The 21606-nt window shown below is 41.0% G+C and overlaps 1 protein-coding gene across 2 annotated transcripts in view; it reads left to right on the forward strand.

Moving 5' to 3' along the window:
* Window positions 1-21606, forward strand: part of LOC122816466 — a 332177-nt gene that overhangs the window by 297375 nt on the left and 13196 nt on the right. For both annotated transcript variants that reach the window (XM_044089279.1, XM_044089278.1), the window contains one exon: window positions 105-251. In XM_044089279.1, the coding sequence (XP_043945214.1) occupies window positions 105-251 (147 nt within the window). The remainder of the gene's footprint in view (window positions 1-104; window positions 252-21606) is intronic.

Genomic DNA, 21606 nt, shown 5'->3' on the forward strand with positions numbered 1-21606 from the left:
GCAATGTTCCTGAATAGGAGTGATGCAGTTTCATTAGTGAGTAATGTTTTCTTATCATAGAAAGCTTGACAGTTTTCTACATATTATTCAAAATCTCATTACAGGTTCCTGCCACAAGTGCTGCAAACAGCCACCTGATTGCAAACTCTTCTGCACCACAGCAGGTTATGCGAGATGGACAGGCAGTAAACCTGGGCAGGACTGCACCATCGCTTCTTATTGCTGGTTCCCGGCCTAGCATTGGCCCCATGGTAAGGTTACTTTTGGAGAAATGTTTTGTAGTGCTGTAGTAAAGAGTTAATGTACAAAAAACAAGACAGAACTGTGTGAAACAGGATACAAGGAAGAGAAAAACATTTGATGTTTTACTGAGTGGTATATGGGGAAACACTTTGTAAGAAGCATTCTGTTGAAACAGAAATTATGAGGATTTCTGATTATTGGTGCAGGTTATGGTATGCATCAGTTATGCATCGTTTGGTACATAACTTAGAGATATGCTTCTAATGATCTCGTATTATAAATATGTTTACAGCATAGACTAACACTGGATGTAAATATGACATGATACTTCACTTATTGAAAAATGTTTTCTCTCCATAAGTTCCAAAACCTACATTTCTTACTTCATGGAACAGGCCATTACCTCACATCCGCAGTATTAGTTAAGTGGCTAATGGTGTTTATTGCCACCATGACAGGACCAGACAACCGATGTATGAACCTTGGCTGTAGAAGATTGTCACTGTTGTAATGACACCCCAACCCCATGTGCAAAAATGGGAAAAGGGGTTGTGGATGGATGGTTGGTATTTAATGGCAGGTCCTGCTGGGCTAAATTGGTACTTTTACATTAGAGAAACTAAAGGAATTTATGAGAAAGCCAAGTGGATGGCACTGAATTATTTGATTAATGGTAGCAGGAGACATTTAGTCCTTTATAACTTCTTAGATTCTTACTAAGCATACAGCCAAAGGGGACCATCAAGAAGCTCAGCTACATCAACCAGTGCTGGTGGGAAACTTTCTCCACCTGAATGCAGAGAAAATTTCTGTTCACCCATCTAATCATCTAGACTTAAAAATTGCTAGGGAAATACATTACTTGATAGGTGAGGGCAGCCTATTCCAGAAATGATGGATGCATTGAGTTAGGTATTCATCTCACCACCCAGTTTTGTTAATGTGGTAGTACAAGCTTGGGCCTCTAAAACAGGTGTTTACAATTGCTTCAGTTTAGGTGAAGGAGTTCAAAGAGTGTGAGTCATTCATACAGATTAAATAGAGATCATCCATTAGGAGGCTGTATGACACAGAGTAGAGGGACAGGGCTTCTAATCTCTAAACATAACTAAAGATGCTGAAATCCAAACTCTTTTTGGTTGAATTGTTGAGGGTCTGTCGAGCTAGTTTAGGTACTTAGTGTGGTACTTGTTTTAGTTGCATTGTATTCAGTGATGGGCCTAATGAGATACGAGTTAAGTCAGAATATAGCATGGTCATTATAGTCGGTTATGCAGTACTATATTTTGGGAACTTCATGCCATGATGAAGACCATGACCAACTTGAATACCAAAGTCTTGCACCATCCCTCAGCTGGCAGACATCCCTGCAGTCTGGCGACAGGATGTTAATGCTTTAAAGGTATTTTGGCTGGCAGCATCTTCTGTTCCTAATTGCCATGTTTGTCCAGTGCGCAAGACTGCTTGTGAGCTTCTTCAATCTGTTGGTCATCTTGAAATACCAGAGGATTCATCTAAATATACAGTTTGGCACCATTCTTTGCGTTCATAATATGTGGTTGTGTAATGTTATTGTTTTGAAAAATAAGTGAATACTTATTTGGAAACAAATTCCCCACAAAGGCTACCACTCTTATTGGTTGTTTTAGGGCTCAGTACAGTGTGACAAACTGTCCTTCTTTGTGCTAGATTTAGCAACAAGAAATTAAGTGCAAGGCAGAATCTCTCCAACAGCATTTAATATCAGGAAGGGTGCATCCTTTATAAGCTATGGCATCCAGCATTTCCCAGGCCATCATCCTGAAAAAAGCAAAAAGACATTTACCAAAGCAGAAGGATGTGTGGGAGGGTGAAGACATCTCTGAGTCCTTGTTTGTAGATCATCAACTGAGGAGAGGTGCCATTGCAATCCCCTGGTCTGCCTGTTATGCCTTTAGTTTGCTGGCTTGTCCTTTCTAGAACCTACCATGACTACAGCCCAATCTAAACATTCCACCACTGGACACTATTGGTTTGGTCCAAAGCCAGCTTCCAGTGCTAGGTTTATGGTAATTGAGGGTAAGAGCAGTACTCTTTGATAATTATTCAGGAGGAGTTACGTAGGAACCATATCGAAGTTAAGGCCACCTGCCTGTTACCAGAGGCTTTGTCATCCACTCCCAAGCCCAAAATACCCAACCCACAATGGGAGGTAGGTTGATCCCCTGCTTCCTCATCCCAGGTCTCACCATAAGAACTATTCAGGTTGGCACAAGCTTATTCATTTATTTATTTACTTACTTAACCATTTGTTAACTGGGTAGGTGGGATGATCCAAAGTCCCTTTTCAGCCATGACCCAGAAAGATTCCAGTTAAGTAGATGTTTTACAGTGTGAGAAATAAATTGAAGTACAATATTAAAAGATGTTATATACAAATAAGTAAATGCGTAATGTACAACAGTGAGAGCTATTAATAAGAAAACAAGTACTTTCAGTGACTAACGCATTAAAATATTAAAAACAAACGTGTTTACATAATGTACACTTTTAACATTAGAAGTTTAGGAAGAATTTGAGTAGAAGATGATTATATGTTCATTTGAGGTTAAAATTAAAAGACTTCAATTATATACATTCGATGAGTGCAGTATTCTTAGAGGATCACTAAGAACAGAAGTAAGAAGGGGAGTTTGGCTAGCTATTATCCCTGCAACATTTACAACTGACTTCATTATGTAAGTATTCAGAAAGGGTCTTTTTGAATTCCATAAGAAAGTTTACTGTCCTAATTTCAAATAAAATTTTATTCCGTACAGTGGGGACTAGTCTGAAGAAAGCCCATTCACCAGTAACTGTTTTAAATGGTGGTCTGTTAAATAGGATTGCATTATACAACAAGGTTCTTTTTGAGCATATATGCTCCCTAATGAAGAGAATTCTTCTCAATGGTGGGTTGTAGCCTTCATTTAGTATTTTATACAGAAAAGCTTGAAGGAAATAGGTTGATCTTTGTGTTACTGGTAGCCACTTTAAGCTTTGTAGGAGGTTACAGTGGTGAGTCTGAGGGCTTTCTGGAAGTGCAGGCCTGCAGATTTTATTATCAGTAGTTTGTAGTATTTTGGTATTATAGCTGGAATGGAAGATAAGAAGTGATAAACTGTATTCCGGTTTAGGAAGGAGGACACTTTTGGCAATTGCCATTTTTGCCGCGAGTGAGAGCACATGTGCAATTCTATAGCATAGTACGTAACTGTGAGAGTACTTTATTTGTAATGTCATTGTGGGCTAAGAAACTGAATGTGAGGTCAAGGGTAATTCCTTAATATTTATACCCTGACACTACTGGAATAATATTATTTTGATCATCAGTAATTGTTAGGCCATTAAGTTGGAATAACTTGTGTGGAGATGTGAAATTTTTTGTGGTTTATCAGCAGTTTACTTACAGCCAAGTTACAAAGTTGAGAAAATGATTGTTGTAGTTGAGTTTGTAGGGTGGGTTGGCACCTGCTGGATTCTAACAAGGGGATGTCATTTACATATAAAATAAGATGTAATTTGGGTATGCCTTCAGTTAGGTCCTTAATGAACAGGGAGAAGAGTAAGGCCTTAAGACAAAGCCTCAAGGAACTCCACCTATTGCTTGAGGTGACTTGAGGTCACTCCTGGTAGCTTTGGAACCAGGTGATAGTATTCTGTCCAAAGTTAATTGTTTTAATTTGGTGATAAACAGAATATGGTTTACTGTTTCAAATCCGTAGTCATTTCTACAAATACTCCAGGAGTTATTTGGCCATTGCTGATGTTACTATAAATGGTATTAGTCGTAGATAGTAAAGTTGTAGTAATGCTAAAGGTATTTCTGAAGTAAATGAGGCTCAGTAATTAACACTTAAGATAGGGGATGAGGTAAAAATGATGTATAATCAATCTACAGGAAAGTCTGCAGGAACAGATCGTATTCCTGTGGAAGTTTGGAATTTAAGAGATAGAATGTGCTAAAGATCTGGAAGATTTTGTTTAACAGTATTTAAAAGGGGGGAACACCAATATCTTGGAAGAAAGCTCTTGTGGCTGTATTACGTAAGGACAGTAAAGACCAATCAGACCCAGCTTCGTACAGACCACTATCAGTTTTAAACCATGATTATAACTTGTTTATGCCTACACTAAGTAAATGAATGGCAAAAGTGTCACCAAGATTGGTAGATACAGATTGATTTGGATTTGCACAGGAGAGGCAAACATGTATCAACATTACTAGAACAGTGATGATCCAGAGGGAAGCAGAATGTAAGTAAATACCGCTGTTGTTGGTGTGTCTTGATGCAGAGAAAGCATTCAGCAGAGTAAACTGGAGTTTTATGAGTAGGGCAGTGTAAGCATTTGCATTCCTTGATATAATAATAAGGATAATTAGAAGGATGGATGAAGGATCGGAGGCAAGAATTAAAGTGGGAGGGTTCCTTTTTGATAAGTTGCATTTGAACAGAGGAATCAGGCAGGAGTGGCCTCTTTCCCTTTTATTTGCTTTACATTTAGCTATTAGCAAAGAAAATAAGGTGCTCAGAAATGCAAGAATGTAATTGGTATGGTAATCAAGAAAAGCTGGCTGTATTTGCAGATGATATTATTCTGTACCTGATAAATCCAGAACTTGTCATCTCAGTGTTGTAAATATTGGGTTAGTAAGTGGGTGTAACTAAGGATATGATTTTGTTTTTGTTTTTTTTGCGATGGGACACAGGATCTGAATTGCCAAGACATAGTATGGCTGCCAAAAAGCAATTACTAGAAAATGGAAATCAAAGTGTAAACCAACTCTGTTTGAATTACTGAATGGTATAAAAGAACTGGAAGAGAGATTTTTTGAAATGGGAGGGAGCAAGTTACATAGAAGTAACTGTAATTTTTGGGAGCATTGCATGCAGAATAATGTTAAAGAGGAAGAGGATTGATGTTTAAGGGAAGGCAGGATTTCAACAATTTGTGTAATGATGGACCAGTGATAATTAGAAAGAAACGATATGTGATGTATAAAGTATATGAACTGATTATGTCTTTTTCATTCGTTCCTCAAACATTGGGTTACGTATCCCACCTTGGCCACTTCTCAGACTTTGGATTTGTAGCTCAAGCTCCTCCTCCTACCTGTAACCCTTTCAAACTCCACTTTACTCCAGATCTCGTTTGCAGTTTCCAGTAATTAGACATGGTTGATGTCGTGCAAGCTGTAGGAAGATGAGTGACTGTCATTTTGGATTATTGGTTCCTTTTTTACTAGTCTTTGAGTTTTTCTTGTTCCTGTCTCTCCTGTTAAAAAAAAGAAGATGGGTATATTTTTCTATACTGTACCTGTAGTTGTTGGTGTTTTTGTTTACTTCTAGGCCTCATGCCTTTTCCATTACCCCTATTTTCTTTTTTCTGTACTAGTTAACTAGTAATCTGATTAACATTGATATTTCCTTATCTCACATTTGGGGATTTTTCAGAATGCCATAATTGGTATTATTGCCTTTTTTTTTTTTGACTTTGGTACTCTATGTTGAACAAACCCACTAGATCTAAAACGTGCTCTTCATGTGGATGTATGGTATCTAACTCTGATGCCCACTCAAGAGTGTGTGCATTGCCTTATGGCTGTGCATATTGAGGTTGAATGTGAAATTTGTTTGGGCTTCAAGTCGCAGAGCTCTGGTTGAGCATAAGAATAAGCTGGTACTTGGAGGTTTACTGCCATCTTCCTCTTCATTATCTGGAGCTTCCCCCTCTGCAAAGAATCCAGCAGAAAAATCTCAAGGGGAGAATAGGAAAAAGGCCAAAGAAGAGTCCTAGAGAGCCAAGGAAGCATTCCCCAGACCACTCTTCTCACTCTGCTCCAGCTTCAGCTCTGCCTGCCAAAATTCCGAAGGCCTTGGATCCAACCACTTCTTTGGATCTGACACACTCTTCTGCAAAGTCTCGTCCCAGAAGGCAAAAGATTTTCTCTGTAGCTGATTTCATCAAGGCTACACTCTCCATTTCTACAAGAAACACCAAGTAGAGTTTCTAGACCGCCATCCACCACCTCATACTTCAGGTATACTAGGAGCCTGTCTGAAGCAGATGTGGACAGAGTGATGAGAAAATTTCTCAGGACCCAGACTTAGGAGTACTCCCATCTCTGTCTCCCATTGGACCTGTGAGTTTCAGACTATCCCAAGCACCTTTAGTTGCTCCTACTCTGATCTACCCCTCGGCTTGGTGGAGGCGTCATATCTTAGATTCCTGGGATTGTCAGTGTCATTTTGGAAACTTGACCTTCACAGAGTCTGTTTTATCTGATCCAGCTGGTATTAACCTTGTCGGAGCTAGTGGTATCTCGGAGCTATACCTTTGGCAATGGCTTTGAGAGTAGATGCTCGACTCTGAGGCTTTCAGAGCCATCCCTTCCTCTCACAGCTTTGGTGTTATCTTTGCCACCTTGGGTCCCCTCCCTCCACAACTGTCTATCCTGTGTCCTGAGTCTACTCATTCTGTTCCATCGGGGCACCCAAGTCTGTTCAAGCCTTGAGACAGTCCTCATGCAGGACTTCCCACACACTCCTGGGTCTTCCTTAGACCATCCCCTCGTGGAAGCCCCCTGGAAGTGTAAGTGCAAGAGGAGACCCATTGATTCCCTGCAGGAATCTTTGACAGAAGACATTGACTTTGATGAAGGTAAGGTCCCCTATGTTGCCCCTTGAGGATGTTTCATTAGGAAAAATTCTCAAGCTTCTGAGGCAACAAGGTGGTTGATTTTCTGAAGCCCATTTTGAGGAGGAAGTGTTTTTGAGGCTTTTGGAACCATCTGTGCTACATCCTGGGTGGTCCCCCAGGTGGACAATATGGTGGATCTCATTTCACATTGTGCTTGGAACGATCCAGATATGACGGAACCTTCCCTAGAATGCCAGATAAGTACCTAGTTGCACCCAAGGACCATACCCACTGGAACAGGGGTCCCCCATTTGATGCCATGGTGGTTGCGGCAGACACCAAAAAAAAAAAAACTTGCTGAGGGAAGCCTGTCTGTCCAGCCCCCTAACAGGAAATCTAGGGGTTTGGACAGGTTTGGGAAGCAAATTTTTGCTTCAGTGACCTTTGATCTGTAGTCACTGAATTACGTGGTACACTTTATAATGTTCCAGAGGGATTTGACTTGGGAACTTTCCAAACCCCTCTCAGGGTCCATGTCAGTGGAGGATAAAAATTTAATCTCTTCGCAACTGGCCACCCTTCAATCCCTGTGAAACACCTCATAGCATGGGAGATCAGCCACATGGGAGGATGTTTCGAGAGTGGCAGGTTCAGGCAGTACCATTAGAAGCATGCCTGGATGCCCCTTTGGGAAGCCCTTCAAGATGTCATTCATCGACGCACACTTTAATGGATCTACTGTATTTGGACCCAAGGTTACAGAGAGCCCCTCCAGGAGTGAGTAAGATGGGAAAACTCTGTTTGCCCTAGAGATACATTTTTCTGCCCCTCAGAGGACCTTCTCACAGAACCAGAAAGGAGGTAGAAAGATGTTTCTGAAATTCTCAAGGGGTTTCCAGGGGCTCCTATGGAGATGGATCACCCCACAGCAGAGGAGGGAACTCTAATGGCAGACATCACCCACTTGATAGAGGAGACCCATGAAACCAAGACTTCAGAGGTTCCTTTTCTGAGAAGCATTTTCAGTGTTCCTGAATGGTTGCCCAACTGCTGCATTGTGGAGGCAGTCATAGGGACTTATGTCTGCAACCAGAAGCCTGGGCATGGGTGCAGAAAATAATTACCAGAGGCTATTACACACACACACACACACACACACACACACACACACACACACACACACACACATTCAAGAAAAAATTCCTGCTGTACCTCTCTCAGAGGAAGGAAGAAGCTTTGGAAACTGAAAAGCTGCTAACAAGTAGAGTCATCAAAGAGGTCCCACAGGACCAGCAATGGTTCAGAACTTACTTGAGATTCTTTTTGGTGCCAAAGAAAACTGGGACCTCAGGCCACTGTTGGACCTAAGCCACTTGTACCAATTCGTCAAGCACTTGAAGTGATCACAGTTCAGTCCGTTCTCCCTCTTTTGCAGAAGGACGATTGAGTGTGCTCACTAGATCTCCAGGATGTGTACTATAACATGAAAATAGACAGATGGTCCAGGAGATGCTTTCACTTTTAGCTGGGGGCCAGTCACTTTCAGTTCGGTGCCCTGCCCTTTGGCCTCATCACAGTCCCTGGGTGTTCACCTAGTGTATGGCAATGGTTGCAACTCATCAGAGATTGTTGGTATTCCAGGTGTTTCCTTACCTCGACAACTGGCTCCTCACTGGTCCCACCAGGCATCTACTAATGTATACCAGGATGTATACCAAGGACTCCCTACTCCATCTACATCTACATCTGGGCATCACAGTCAACTGCAACAAGTCTCATCTCTCCCCCACTTGAGTTTTGGAGTTAATAGATGCTCATCTGGATATGGTTTTTCAAGTGGCAAGACTCCCTCAATCCAAACTATATACATTACAATGGCAGCCGGCACATCTTTTGTTTCTCCATTCACCAGGCAGGTTGGTTCTTTAGCCTCTCAATTTGATAGCACTTCTGCCCTTGGCAAGATTCTGTATGAGAGTGCTACTGTGGACACTGGCAATGATCTCTCCACCTGTGCCTACAATTTCAAATGCAGTAAGTATTTTCCCTAATGCCCCCCAAAAGGGGGGGTGTCTGAGTTTCATGATTGCCCCTCCGATCTCTTTTAATCTTTATCCTCCCACTCCCTTCATATCCAAATTTCTACAGAAAGCATGTCAATGGAAGAGTAAGGTGATCCTCGTTGCCCCATTCTTCCCTTGACAAGTGTGATTCCCCTTCCTTTGGTCTTACCTAATATATCCTCCTTGAGTTCTGTATCCCTGTCCATATCTGCTATCTCATCCAGCCAGACTGCCTCACCTGAATATCCAAGACCTCAAGTTAACTACATGGTTTCTCCACTTCCTATGTAGGCTAGATAGTCCAGGCTTTCTTCCCAGGTTTTATGCATCCTTACATCTTCCCAGTTCTCTGTAACAAACTCCCAGTTCACGTAAAACAGAGGTCCTCAATAGCCCTATTTAAGCGCAACTCGGACAATTGGATGGGAAACTGTAAATTTACCCCGAAGGTTTCACCTATGTTCCTCTTGGACAGGGGCATGCTGATCTTAGATTTGCGTTGCAAATATAGACTAAATATCTCTGTCTATAAGGGAACAAGGGTATAACAATGCTAGGCTTGTAAAGGCCCTAGGGCCAATAGCCTAGTAACCTCCTATGATAAAAGGATTCCACTAGGAAGCTGTAAAAGAGCAAATAGAAAAGATTCTTTGTTTGGGCCAGTCAGAGACACCTGGATCCTTTGTTTGCAGCGTTACCGGATTTTTTTACTTCATTTTCCATAATAGAGCAAGTTACTCCACAATCAAGATACAGTTGGCTTAACTTCCATTTATCACGTAGGTAAAGATAATTCATCTTTGGCTTCCCACAGGCTATACAAAGCTTTCCTCAAAAGTACTTTCTTACATAGACCTGCTGTCAAGTCTATCAGTCCTCCTTGGGATTTAACAGTTCTTCACCATGCCTTCACTTGGTTTCCTTTTGAAACCGTGACAAAAATTGATTTGAAATACTTGTCTTGGAAGACCATCTTTTCTAGCCAATATTACATCCGCTAGATGAGTTTCTGAACTCCAGACATTGTCTTGTCAGTTGCCTGATATCATTTTTCTTAAAGACGGGGTTTCGTTTCGCAACAACCCCTCCTTTATTATGAAAGTGTTTCAGAGTTTGCCCTTACCAGTCCATTGGTTTGCCAGTTTTCTTTTTGAAATTCTCCAATAAAGGGGAATATATGCTCCGTCTGTTGAATGTTCTCAGTCAGCTGAGATCCTTTCTCCATAGAACAAAAACATTAAGAAAATCTGATCAGTTGTTTCCTTTTCAAATGCTAAATTGAGACAGTCTGTGTCTAAGGTCACTTTAGCACATTGGCTCACTGATTGAATTTTTTATGTTCATAAGCAAAAAGATTTGATTATACCAAACCCACTACTGGCTCATTCCACAAGGTCAGTTTCTGCTTCCTCTACTTTCTTATCCATAACTTCTGTAGATGACATTTGTGATGCTGCTACTTGGTCCAGTGCTTCATGGCTCATTACAACTTGCATATCCTTTCTAGGAACAGGGCAGTGTTTGGTTCTGCCATAGTCTGGAGTATCCTTCCAAGAGACCATTCTGGGTTTATAGTAGTTTGGGACTGTGTCCCAGTGGTTGAGAAATGGACAAAAAAGGCAACATCATTTTCAAAAGTTATGTACTCACCATAGCAATGCATCTGTGCTGTCTATTTTCGTTCTTCCTTAACCTACCCTCCTCCCATTCCCGCTTCCATTGCTTGACGATACTGCTATGGTTTCCTGGTATTACCTGGAGGTATACACTCTTGGTCTTTTTCCTGATACCGTTGCTGTGATGTTTCTAGAGTTTTCTAACTATCTACAGGTCTGATTTTTATATATTGATATCCAGGGGCAAACTCGATCTGGGGTAATATGGGGTTTGGAAAGGATTATGGGTAAGGGGAGGAGTTTGAGCTACGGATCCAAAGTCTGAGAAATGTCTAAAGTCAGATCTGAGGTTACAGCCATAACCCAATGGTTGACGAAGGATAAAAACAGACAACACAGATGCATTGTTATGGTAAGTACATAACTTTTGTTTTGCCTATTTGTTAAAGGACCACTATGGGCAAACAATGAAAAAAAACATATTTTTTATCTTGCTATGATTTACTCCACCTCTCAAAGCTGTTTGCAGCAAAATAAGTACGCATTCCTAATTTTATTTTTTTTTACTCTTGTCTGCCTTCATGGGGGCAGACATTGTGATTCTTTTGGAAAGCTAAGTCTGTCCCATGATTCACAGATTGTGAGAATAAATAGCCCTACCATTTGTTGTCAGAGTAGACTTCCATTCACTTAGAATGGAACACCTGAAAAAAACTGCCATGTTTGAAAGTCTGCAGCTCGTGTGTTATTGACTGGTATGCACTGAGTTTTACAAATGCTGTTCCTACTGATGTACTACACATTCTCTGAAAAAGGCTTGCAAAAGTGTCAACAAATTACTGAGATAAAAAAGATTGTTCGCAAAGAGCAGTTTTGCAAGTTTCAATTTCTGGCAAGGTTACTTCTCCCATCTCCCTACTTCAGTGGGCTAGAGTCTCACATTTCCAGCTTGGCTAGATTCAACTATTTAGTTGTTTGCATGACACTATACATCAAACAAATAGCCTGGTGTGCCACTAAAACTGTTCCCTCATATGTCTCTTCACTTCTGAATAGCATTTCCTAGTAATATAAACAAAAGAAAAAGCACACACATCAGTCAAGAGTTTAGGCCACTCTATCCATTTCTTTAAAAAATGTGCACAGTAAAATATTCAGTTTGTAATGCATTCTGACTGCTCTCATGGTTATCTTTCCATAGTTTTCTTATAGCATAACCTGAACTTATGGTATTTAATGCTAAGTTTTACAACAGTTCTCAGTTTCTTAACAATGACCTCCCAAGCTTGTGATGTGACCCAGTACTTTCAAAGAATGTGCAGTAGTACATCAGTAGGAACAGCATTGTAAAAGTCGGTGTATACCAATGACACATGAGATGCAGACTCTCAACTCTCAAACTTGGCAGTTTTTTTCAGGTGCTCCATTCTAAGTGAATGGAAGTCTAGTCTGACAACAAACAGTAGGGCTATTTATTCTCACAATCTGTGCATTATGGGACAGATTTAGCTTTCCAAAGGAATCACGATGTCTGCCCCCATGAGGGCAGACAAGAGTAAAAATAAATAAAATTAGGAATGAGTACTTATTTTGCTGTAGGCAGCTTTGGGAGGTAAATCATGGCAAGATAAAAAAAATATGTTTTTTATCGTTTGCATGTAGTGGTCCTTTAAGTGATAATTTTAATGTTGTGTCTTTCGGCTTTTCCCAGTTAGGGGTCACCACAGCGGAACTCCGGTCCGCTAATGATTGGCAGTAGATTTTTACGTGCCGAGTTGCCGGTCCTGACGCACAACCTTCAACGAAGGTACGCCCATTCACGCATGTCTCCACACAGAAGACGCTGTAGCTGAGAATCGAACAGGACAACGTCTTACTGTGAGGCAACAATGCTACCACAGCACCACCCCACCGCAGTTTGTAGTGATAATTTTAATAAAGATGTTAAAAAAAAAAAAACGTAACTTGCCTGTGTAGAGCGTATTTCCCCTTGTCAGTATTAAAATTGTGACTCAGATGACACTTTGCCCTCAGCTTCACCTCCTGAGGACTTCTCCTTCAAGGGCACCCTTCACAAAATGAAGGAATCCTTTAATTGTGGGTCGAGGGAATTCTCCCTGGCCCAAGCAGATTATAGTAAGCTCTTGAGCCTCCCTACTCCTAGACCCTTGGCAATACCTCTGGTCCATGAAGTCTTGGACAATGTGTCTCTAAACATATCATTGCAGCTCTCGCTGCTTTCAACATCGACATTTTCGTAAGTCGACGTTTCAAAGTAGACTGTTGTTGGATGCATTATGCAGAGCAGCTGCTATGGAGATAGTCACAAGGAGACATACCTGACTGAGGAATCAACCCCTGTCAGACCATGTTAAAGCTGAACTCTTTAATGCCCCACAAGACAAGGAGCTTCTCTTTGGGCCCAAGCTGAGAAGATGTATGAGAGACTGGACCTGAAGGGGGAAAAATTTAAATCAGTAAAGGATCTCTATTTTTCCATTACTCACAGATACAACAGAAACTATTCAAGCAAGCCTTGTCCCTTTTCCCTAAACAGGAAAAAGCTAAATACTCTGGAGGGGGGGTAGGTAAGTAAGAAAGTGGCAAACTCACCAGCATCCCTGATCTGGGGGGGGGGTGTCAAATGACCCAGCCCTCCTAGAGAGCAGGTGTGACTGTGCTTAGCCCCCCCCCCCCACACACACACACATCCAATATCTCACACTGGCCCTATCCCCTACCCTTCTTGCAGGGAGATTCTCCTCCTTCTTCAGACGTTTGGAGCATATCACCCAGGACAAATGGGTACTGCCAGTTATCAGAAAGGGCTACTCCCTGCATTGTTGGAAAATCCCACCCTTCCTAGGCTTTCCCACCTCCTACAAAACTGAAAAGGAAACTGATTCCACCTTTCTTAGAGGATCTGTTACAACAGGACTCCATCCAACCAATCCTTCCAGTGGAAGAAAGCACAGGAGTCTACTCATGCCTCTTATTAGTTCGCAGAAAAGAAGGAATTTGGAGATGCATAATGGACCTTTTCAAAACTCAACAAATTATTGGTAGTACCAAAATTCAAAATGTTAACAATTCAAAAACTCTTGCCCCTGATCTTCCCAGGAGCTTGGATAGTGGCGGTAGATTTGATGGGTGCCTATCTTCATGGTCCTATCCCTCAGGAACACAGGAGATCCTATGATTTTAGGCATTTGGGGGGGTCGCACTTCCAATTCTGTGCCTTACCATTTGGCTCATCTACTGCACCCAAAAGTATTTACCAGATATCTGGCACAAATAATTGCTTTTTGTAGGACCAGTGGGGGGGGGTGTATATTTAGACAGTTTCCTAATCCAGACGACATCTCCTGCACATCTTCTGTCAGCCATGCAAATCACCATGAATTGCTTTCAGAAGGGGGGGGGCCTCAAAATTTATGTCCAGAATTCACAATGACACCCAACACCAGGGTTTCCCGAGGACAAGCCTAGTCTCAGTCCAAGAGATGGCCTTTCTACCAAGGGGACAAGGCATTGTTCCTCTCAGAGTACCTTATGCGTTTATGCAGCAAACAGACCATTACTGCAAGGGTATTTCTGTTTGAATCAAGTGGTATGTGGCTCTTTGTATTCTAATGGGTCCCATTGCCAAAGTTGCACTTGAGGAAACTGCATTGGTTCCTAAAAAAATGCTGGTCCCAACACCCGCACAAGTGGCAGTTTTCCTCCTACCATTCTTGAAAAAAAAGTGATTTTCTGGTGAGAGGAGAGCATCAAAGCCAATGCGGGAGCCCCCATCCAGCTCTCTGAAACTGCCTGAACCCTAACCACAGACAGTTCAGGCATGGCTTGGGGAGTTCACCAAGGACAACTTGGAGTCCAAGGGACATGTGACATGCACTAGGCAGCCCAGCATATCATTGTAAAGGATATGATAGTTATTTTGGTCTTGAAAGCTTTCCAAGGAAGACTTGTACCAGGAGCGTTATACCTATGGACAACACTACAGTGATGTGGTATGTAAAGAAACAGAGACGCTCATTCCTGCCATTAGTGCAGATCAGCAATAGAACTTTGGCTACCATCTCAGCCATTAGGTCTCACTCCCATAGCCACACCCATCTCGAGTCAAGACAGCCTGCTGGCAGACCGTCTGAGTAGACCCCAATGAATTAATGGATGCTGAAGAGGGAAGTTATCCTGGATTTGAAGGCACAAATGGGGTTTGCCACACATAGACATTTTCCTGGATCTGAAGACACAAATGGGATGTGCCAGACATAAACTTTTTCCTAAGTCTGAAGACAGAAATGGGGTGTGCCATACATAGTCCTTTTCCTACATCTGAAGACAGAAATGGGGTGTGCCATATATAGTCCTTTTCCTACATCTGAAGACACAAATGGGGTGTGCCAGACATAAACTTTTTCCTAAGTCTGAAGACAGAAATGGGGTGTGCCATACATAGTCCTTTTCCTACATCTGAAGACAGAAATGGGGTGTGCCAGACATAAACATTTCCTAAGTCTGAAGACAGAAATGGGGTGTGCCATACATAGTCCTTTTCCTACATCTGAAGACAGAAATGGGGTGTGCCCAGACATAAACCTTTTCCTGGATCTTAAGACACAAATCGGGTGTGACCTTTTCACTTTCCCAGAGAGCAGGTAGATCATCAAGTTCTGGTCAAGGATTCCCCGGTGAGGATCATGGAGAACAGATGCCTTCTCCTTCAAATGGACATGCCTGTTACTGCATGTCTCCCCCGCCCCATATCCCTTATCCCCTATCCCCAGAGTATTGCAAGAAGTGAGGGCAAACAGACCAAGGATTATACTGATGCTTTCTTACTCATCTAGGCAGTATTGGTCTTCCTCGTCCTATCCTCAGTGAAGGGAGAATTGTGACGCCCTCCTTCTTCATGGACCTCCTACCCCAAAACAAAGGGGTATGTCAGCCATACTCGACCTGGTGAACTTTTTTGAACAGGTCAGCAAAGTAATGGATGAAGGTAAAATGGTACACACTGCATACCTCCATCTTGCCAGTGCTTTTAACACAATCCCCCACTCAGGCATAGTAGTAAAGCTTAATAAACTTGGAATAAACCTCTGTGCCATCCACTGGATTGCCAACTTGGCTCACAGGTAGGACACAGGAAATCAGAATAGTGGAAGTTACCTCCAGAAAGTGACCAGTCGAGTCCTCCAGGGGTCTGTGCTTGGTCCACTGTAAACACTACGGCATTAAATCCCCAAATGACTTAGCCATCCTGCAGGAAGGTCTCTCCCAAGTAAATAACTGGTGCCAAAACTGTGGACTGAAACATAAATCCCAAAAATGCATTATTGTATTCTTTGGGAAGTCAGTCATCTACCCTAGGGAACTATCACATTGGCAGTGTATGCCTAAGAGTTAACCCACTTGTTTGGATTTGAGAACTTGAGTGGACAGTGACATAACATGACCAACATGTGTCCATTGTCGTATAAGGTTCTTCTATATTGTTCTGCTTATAAACAAGTGGATTGAGTCTAGATCTAGGGATATTATTGTCCCACTTTACTCAACCCTCATTAGGCCAGTAATTGAGTATAATGCCCCCTTTGTCATGTATCTTTCCAGACAAGTGCATCAACAGGAATGCTCACAGATATAACTTACTAAAAGGATAGAAGGCCTACACAATATGTCTTACATAGACTGACTTAAAACCCTGTCACTATACTTTTGTATCCTAAATACTGCTAAGAGGTGACATGTCTGGCATAGAAGACATCCTCAGACCTAGTACTGATGGATTTACTGCACATCAAGTCAAGTGGCATCATAAATGCTCTGCCTAGGGATCTAAACATCTTCTGCAACATCAACAGAATGGGTTGGAAGAACAGGTATAAATTGCAGAGGACACCACTGCTCTGGAGCAAATTCTCCATCCACATAAAACAAAGCTCATTCCCATCCATATTCAAATACAACTTGGATATATGGATGGGAAGCAGAAATTGTATCCCTGGACTTTCCCCTGTACTACTAATAGGCAGGGCAGTTTCTAAATGCTTTATCACATGCATGGGTCTCCTGAAATTATCTATGGTATGATCCCAGTTGTTCTCCCTAGGGGTAATGTATAATTATCAACCTTGGGATGGGTAAGGCCAGTCTAACACCAAATGGGATAGGTTAATTATTGCACCAAAAGGGAAATTGGCTTGGCTTGAAATAGCCTTCAAGAGCAACTCACCTAGTACTAACCTATGAACCAGAAAAATCATATGTGGCAAAATGGAGAAGGTTTTCTATCTGGTGCAAGACTAAAGATATTCCACCCACCCAAACAACTTGGGAGTAGGTATTAGAATACTTCTCCCTCTCGTACAAAGAGAGACTGTCTTATTCTAGTGTACAAGTGCATTCTTTCTTCTGCTTTTCTGCCTGCCTGCCTTCTCATGCTCCCTCTTGCATATACTCACGCCCATATGATGAAATTCCTAAAAGCGGTCTTTACACATTAGGCCACAAAAATGAGAGCCTACGCCCCCCAGACCTAACTTGTGTACTGGAAGAACTAACACTGCAACCCTTGAGCCAGCAGCCTCAAAACCCCTCAAATTGCTTACTAGAAAAACAGCCCTGTTGCTGGCAGTCACCTCATTTAAACATATCCATCCTCAAAAAGTCAAAAAAACAAGAAAAAGAGAAAATGTTGCTGTTAAGTCCAATAAACCAATCCTCAGCAACCCGATGGTAACCAAGAGCAGGCAAAACTCTTCACAGAACAAAACACAATTTATTGCAGCAATGAAGGCTGCCACAGCACAAAAACATTAACGATAAAAATCCACAATACGTGATAGGCAAAAAAGTATTGTGGATTTTTATCGTTAATGTTTTTATGCTGTGGAGAGCCTTCATTGCTGCAATAAATTGTGTTTTGTTCCGTGAAGAGTTTGCCTGCTCTTGGTTACCATCGAGTTGCTGAGGATTGGTTCATTTAAACATATATCCAAGCTGCAAGTTTGGATGTGCAAAGAATCATTCCTCATTTTTCATAGGGGCAAAGTAACCCTGAGAACTAACTCTTCCTTCTTGCCCATGGTAGCATCAGAGGTTTCCTTGAACCACAGTTCTCATTTCCCTGTATTCTTTACCAATCCACAGAATGGGTGGGGGTGGAGTGGCTAGTATTCTAGTACCCATGCTTCTGTGATATGTAATTTTTGTCCATTCTAACCCAGTTATTATAATTGGGGAACAGTTTATAAACTATATGTCTGTTCCTGCTGGTAATTTCTCATCTTCCATTGCAAATATCCTCACATTTCTTCAGAAAATTTACCCGCTTTTGTTTTATTTTCCCTTCTAGGTCCCCCAATGTGTCTTCACCATTACACGTCAGGTTCCAGTTCCAACCCATCAGTAATATTCCATGCTAGAAGCTAATTAAGTCTCCCATAACCCTTTTAAGCTCCTTAGTAGTATAATTTGATGGAATATAAGTACATGTCAATGTAATCCTCCTTCCTCGCCGATATCCCTTGTTAACAGAAGTCTACCATTATTGTGTTTCTACTCCTTCTCTATCACTGAGACCCTCTCATAATCTTACTTTGTCCCTGATAATCTGCTGAATAACCTGTCTGTGAAATCCTTTCTTTGCCAAATGTATATGCTCGTTACTAAGTATGTTTGCTGCAACATTGCTATTTGTACCCTACATTTCTTTTTTTAAACAAGAAACATCTTTATTAAATTATCACTTATGACATAGGCAATCATACATTTATATAAATGAAAATAAACCATATTGACACAATCCCAGTTGCAAATGTTTTACATCACAAACCATATTGACATAATTCTAGCTGCAGACATTATACATCACTTGTAATCTACCCAGTCATTGTCAGTCAAACACTACATAGCCCATTCAAATCCTGCTTTCTTTTAAACCTCATTCCTCCGCTGTATGTAATGTTCCCACAATTCCCATTTTTTTCCCATGTAAGTTGCTCCTACTCTTTTCTAAAGATCCAGTTCCAGTTATTTTATCTCTGTTACTATATTCACTACTTCTAGTAAAGTTGGCTTAGACTTTGTTTTCCATTTTTAGTAACTGCTTTTTTGGCAGCCACCATAATTAGACTCAGCAAGACGTTACTATGTCTAGGCAATTCTGATTCTGTGTCATAGCTCAGAAAAATCCTTTCCCTAGTTACACCAATCTGCTCACCCAATATCTCTGACAGAGTAGTCTTCAGGGAATCCTTACTCTTCCAGCACATTACACTCCCAAGAAAAGATGTTCTCAATTACCTCTTTCTTCCTTATCACACCTCCAACATTTGCTGTCAACCTGGCAAAAAATTCACTGGGGTCTACTTTGGGTATAAAAATATCTATGTAAACATTTCCAAGCAAAAATCCTAAATCTTCTATATTTTGTTTCATATTTGGGAGACTTGCATATAACCCACCATTGTTACTTTGTGAATTGCTTATCCAGTCTCTCTTCCCAATCCTTTCTAACCTCCTCTGATTGATTCTTATAGTTGTCATGCAGCATTTTATATGCTGTACTAATTATTCTTTTTTTTTAACTGCAGCTTCTATTTTAGAGTCTACTAAAAACTCGACAGTGCTGGCCTTTCTTTCAGGATCCCCTATTTCTTTCTCTTTGCCTATACTCTTGATATCAGTACTTGATAGGGAAGGCAATCTCTAACCTGCAGTCCAAATAAATTATTGGCACTTTCCCATACTATTACATTTCCCCCTCTAACTATTTGCTCCCAATACCTTGGTTCCTTTGCCAGTTTTTTCTAATACATTCCAGTCCCATCTTGCCTGTTGTCTGTATCCCTTATTTCAGTCATCCCTATTGGCAGAATCTCCTTTCTTCATTCCCATGTTGGATTAGTTCTTAGAATACTTTCTGCTACTTTATAAATATAATATTCTGTATGATTATTGTTATTTTCCTTAAAGGTCTGCATCCACAATCCCAGTCTCTCCTTGTTTTTTCAGCTTCCCCCTATTTCGTCATCATTCCTATTTAGTTTGAATTATAGGTTTCTGCTTGTGCTATTATACATAGCCTTAACTGTGTAGCTCTGAAATACCCCTACAAGTCAGGTAATCTCAATCCTCCTTGTTCTAATCGAAAAATCAGTGTATACCACTTGACTCTTGCCATCTTCCCCTCCCAGATAAAATCCTTCAGCTCTGTATTAATTGCAGTACTTTTCCGTTAAACCCCTACCACATCTTTGCGCTGCTGTGTTTTGCCAGTATTTACTCATTGATACAGTTCTGACAAATGTTGAATGTTTGTCCCCCATTTTGTCGGGCTTTGTCCACATTTCATGCGCTATGAGGTTGAGTGGTATGCCAGAAGCACTTGATAGTCAAAATAAACAGGTTTACGAATAGAAACTGAGATTACGTAGGAGAATGGAAAGCAAAACGTAACCCTAGAATAGAAAGCAGAAGATGCAAAGACTATGAGGCTGCTCTTCAATTGTAGGCAGGATCCAAGACTGATGACTGTGACAATAATCAAGCCAGGCTTTTTATAACCACTACGTTGATGGAAAGCATTGAGAATGCACCCACTTCTCTGTCATGCACTGTAGTATAACTCCGCCAGTGCTGTTATGGGAAGTACTTGAGAACTGCTGGAATTGTCAGCAAGAAAATATCAGCTTCCTCAAAACTCCATTAAGTGAATCAAAACTGAGTTAATACTGCCAAAAAAACTGAAAGAAGGGTGCACAGAAGTACCTCTGGCGGACGCTACAGGTAATAGCTTAGCATTGTAATGGAGCAGGAGGCCATCTATTTAAAGAGAAAAATAGCAAGAATAATTACCTGGTGTACGGAAGTTAGTTGATTCGATTTGTCAGTTGCCTCGTTTGTTACGTTTTCTTACCATTTCTGTGAAGCCACTGCTAGGACCATATGCTAACTCGCACCTGTGCTCTAAAGGTGGCAATTGACAGCTTTGGGTTCACATTTTCAAATTTTTATACATTTTGTAGAGCTTTTATAAAGATGAAAAGGCAGCATGACTTATATGAGCAGTCACGGAGCCTGTAGTGTGGAAATACATAAAATTTGCTGTTATACAATTATTTTTTAACATTACAACAGACGAAGACATGGTAGGGGTTTAATGGAAAAGTGCCTTAATTGCTGTCCACAACTTCTCTGGTTGATAAAAATATAACTGGCCCATGTATAAAACTAAAGGAACTAAAAGCATTTTAACTGCTTGTATCTTAATAGCCATATCCATGTAACAGACCTTCCAATTTCTCAGTTTTTGTATTATCTTTTGTTTAGTTTCTTTCCACATATTCTCAGATGCCATACCAGAATCATTTTTAATCCATACTCTTAAATACTTCATTTTATCATGTCCCCATAAATATGGATAATGTTGAACCAATTTGTGTGTGGGTACATACTTTACCACTATTGCCTTTGTTTTAACTTCATTAATTTTGTATCCTGAAAAGATTTGAAACTGTCTCAAAATGTTCTACAACACTGTAATGTCCTTTTCTGGTTTTATCAGGTATAACATAGTATCATCTGCTAGTAGAGCCAGCTTTTCTTGACTACCATACCAATTGTATCGTTGAATTTCTGAGTCCCTTATTTTCTTTGCCAATGGTTCTAAATATAATGCAAATAATAAAGGGGAAAGAGGATACCCCTGCCTGGTTCCTCTGCTCAAGCAGAAATTATCAAAGAAGAACCCACCCGCATTAATTTTTTTTTTTCGATCCCTCATGTGTCCTCCTAATCAACCTCATAATTTTTTCAGGGAATGCAAATGTTTCGATTGCCCTGCTCATAAAGTGACAGCATACTCTGTCAAATGCTTTCTCTGCATCAAGACTCACCAACAACAGTGGTATTCCGTACATTCTGCTTCCCTGTGGATCATCAATGTTCTGTTAATGTTGTTAAATGTTTGCCCGCCTTCCACAAAACCACATTGATCCATATCTATCAAT

This window comes from Protopterus annectens, chromosome 12.part0 (assembly GCF_019279795.1).
Source record: "Protopterus annectens isolate FY-2018-M chromosome 12.part0, PAN1.0, whole genome shotgun sequence".
Taxonomy (NCBI): Eukaryota; Metazoa; Chordata; order Ceratodontiformes; family Protopteridae; genus Protopterus; species Protopterus annectens.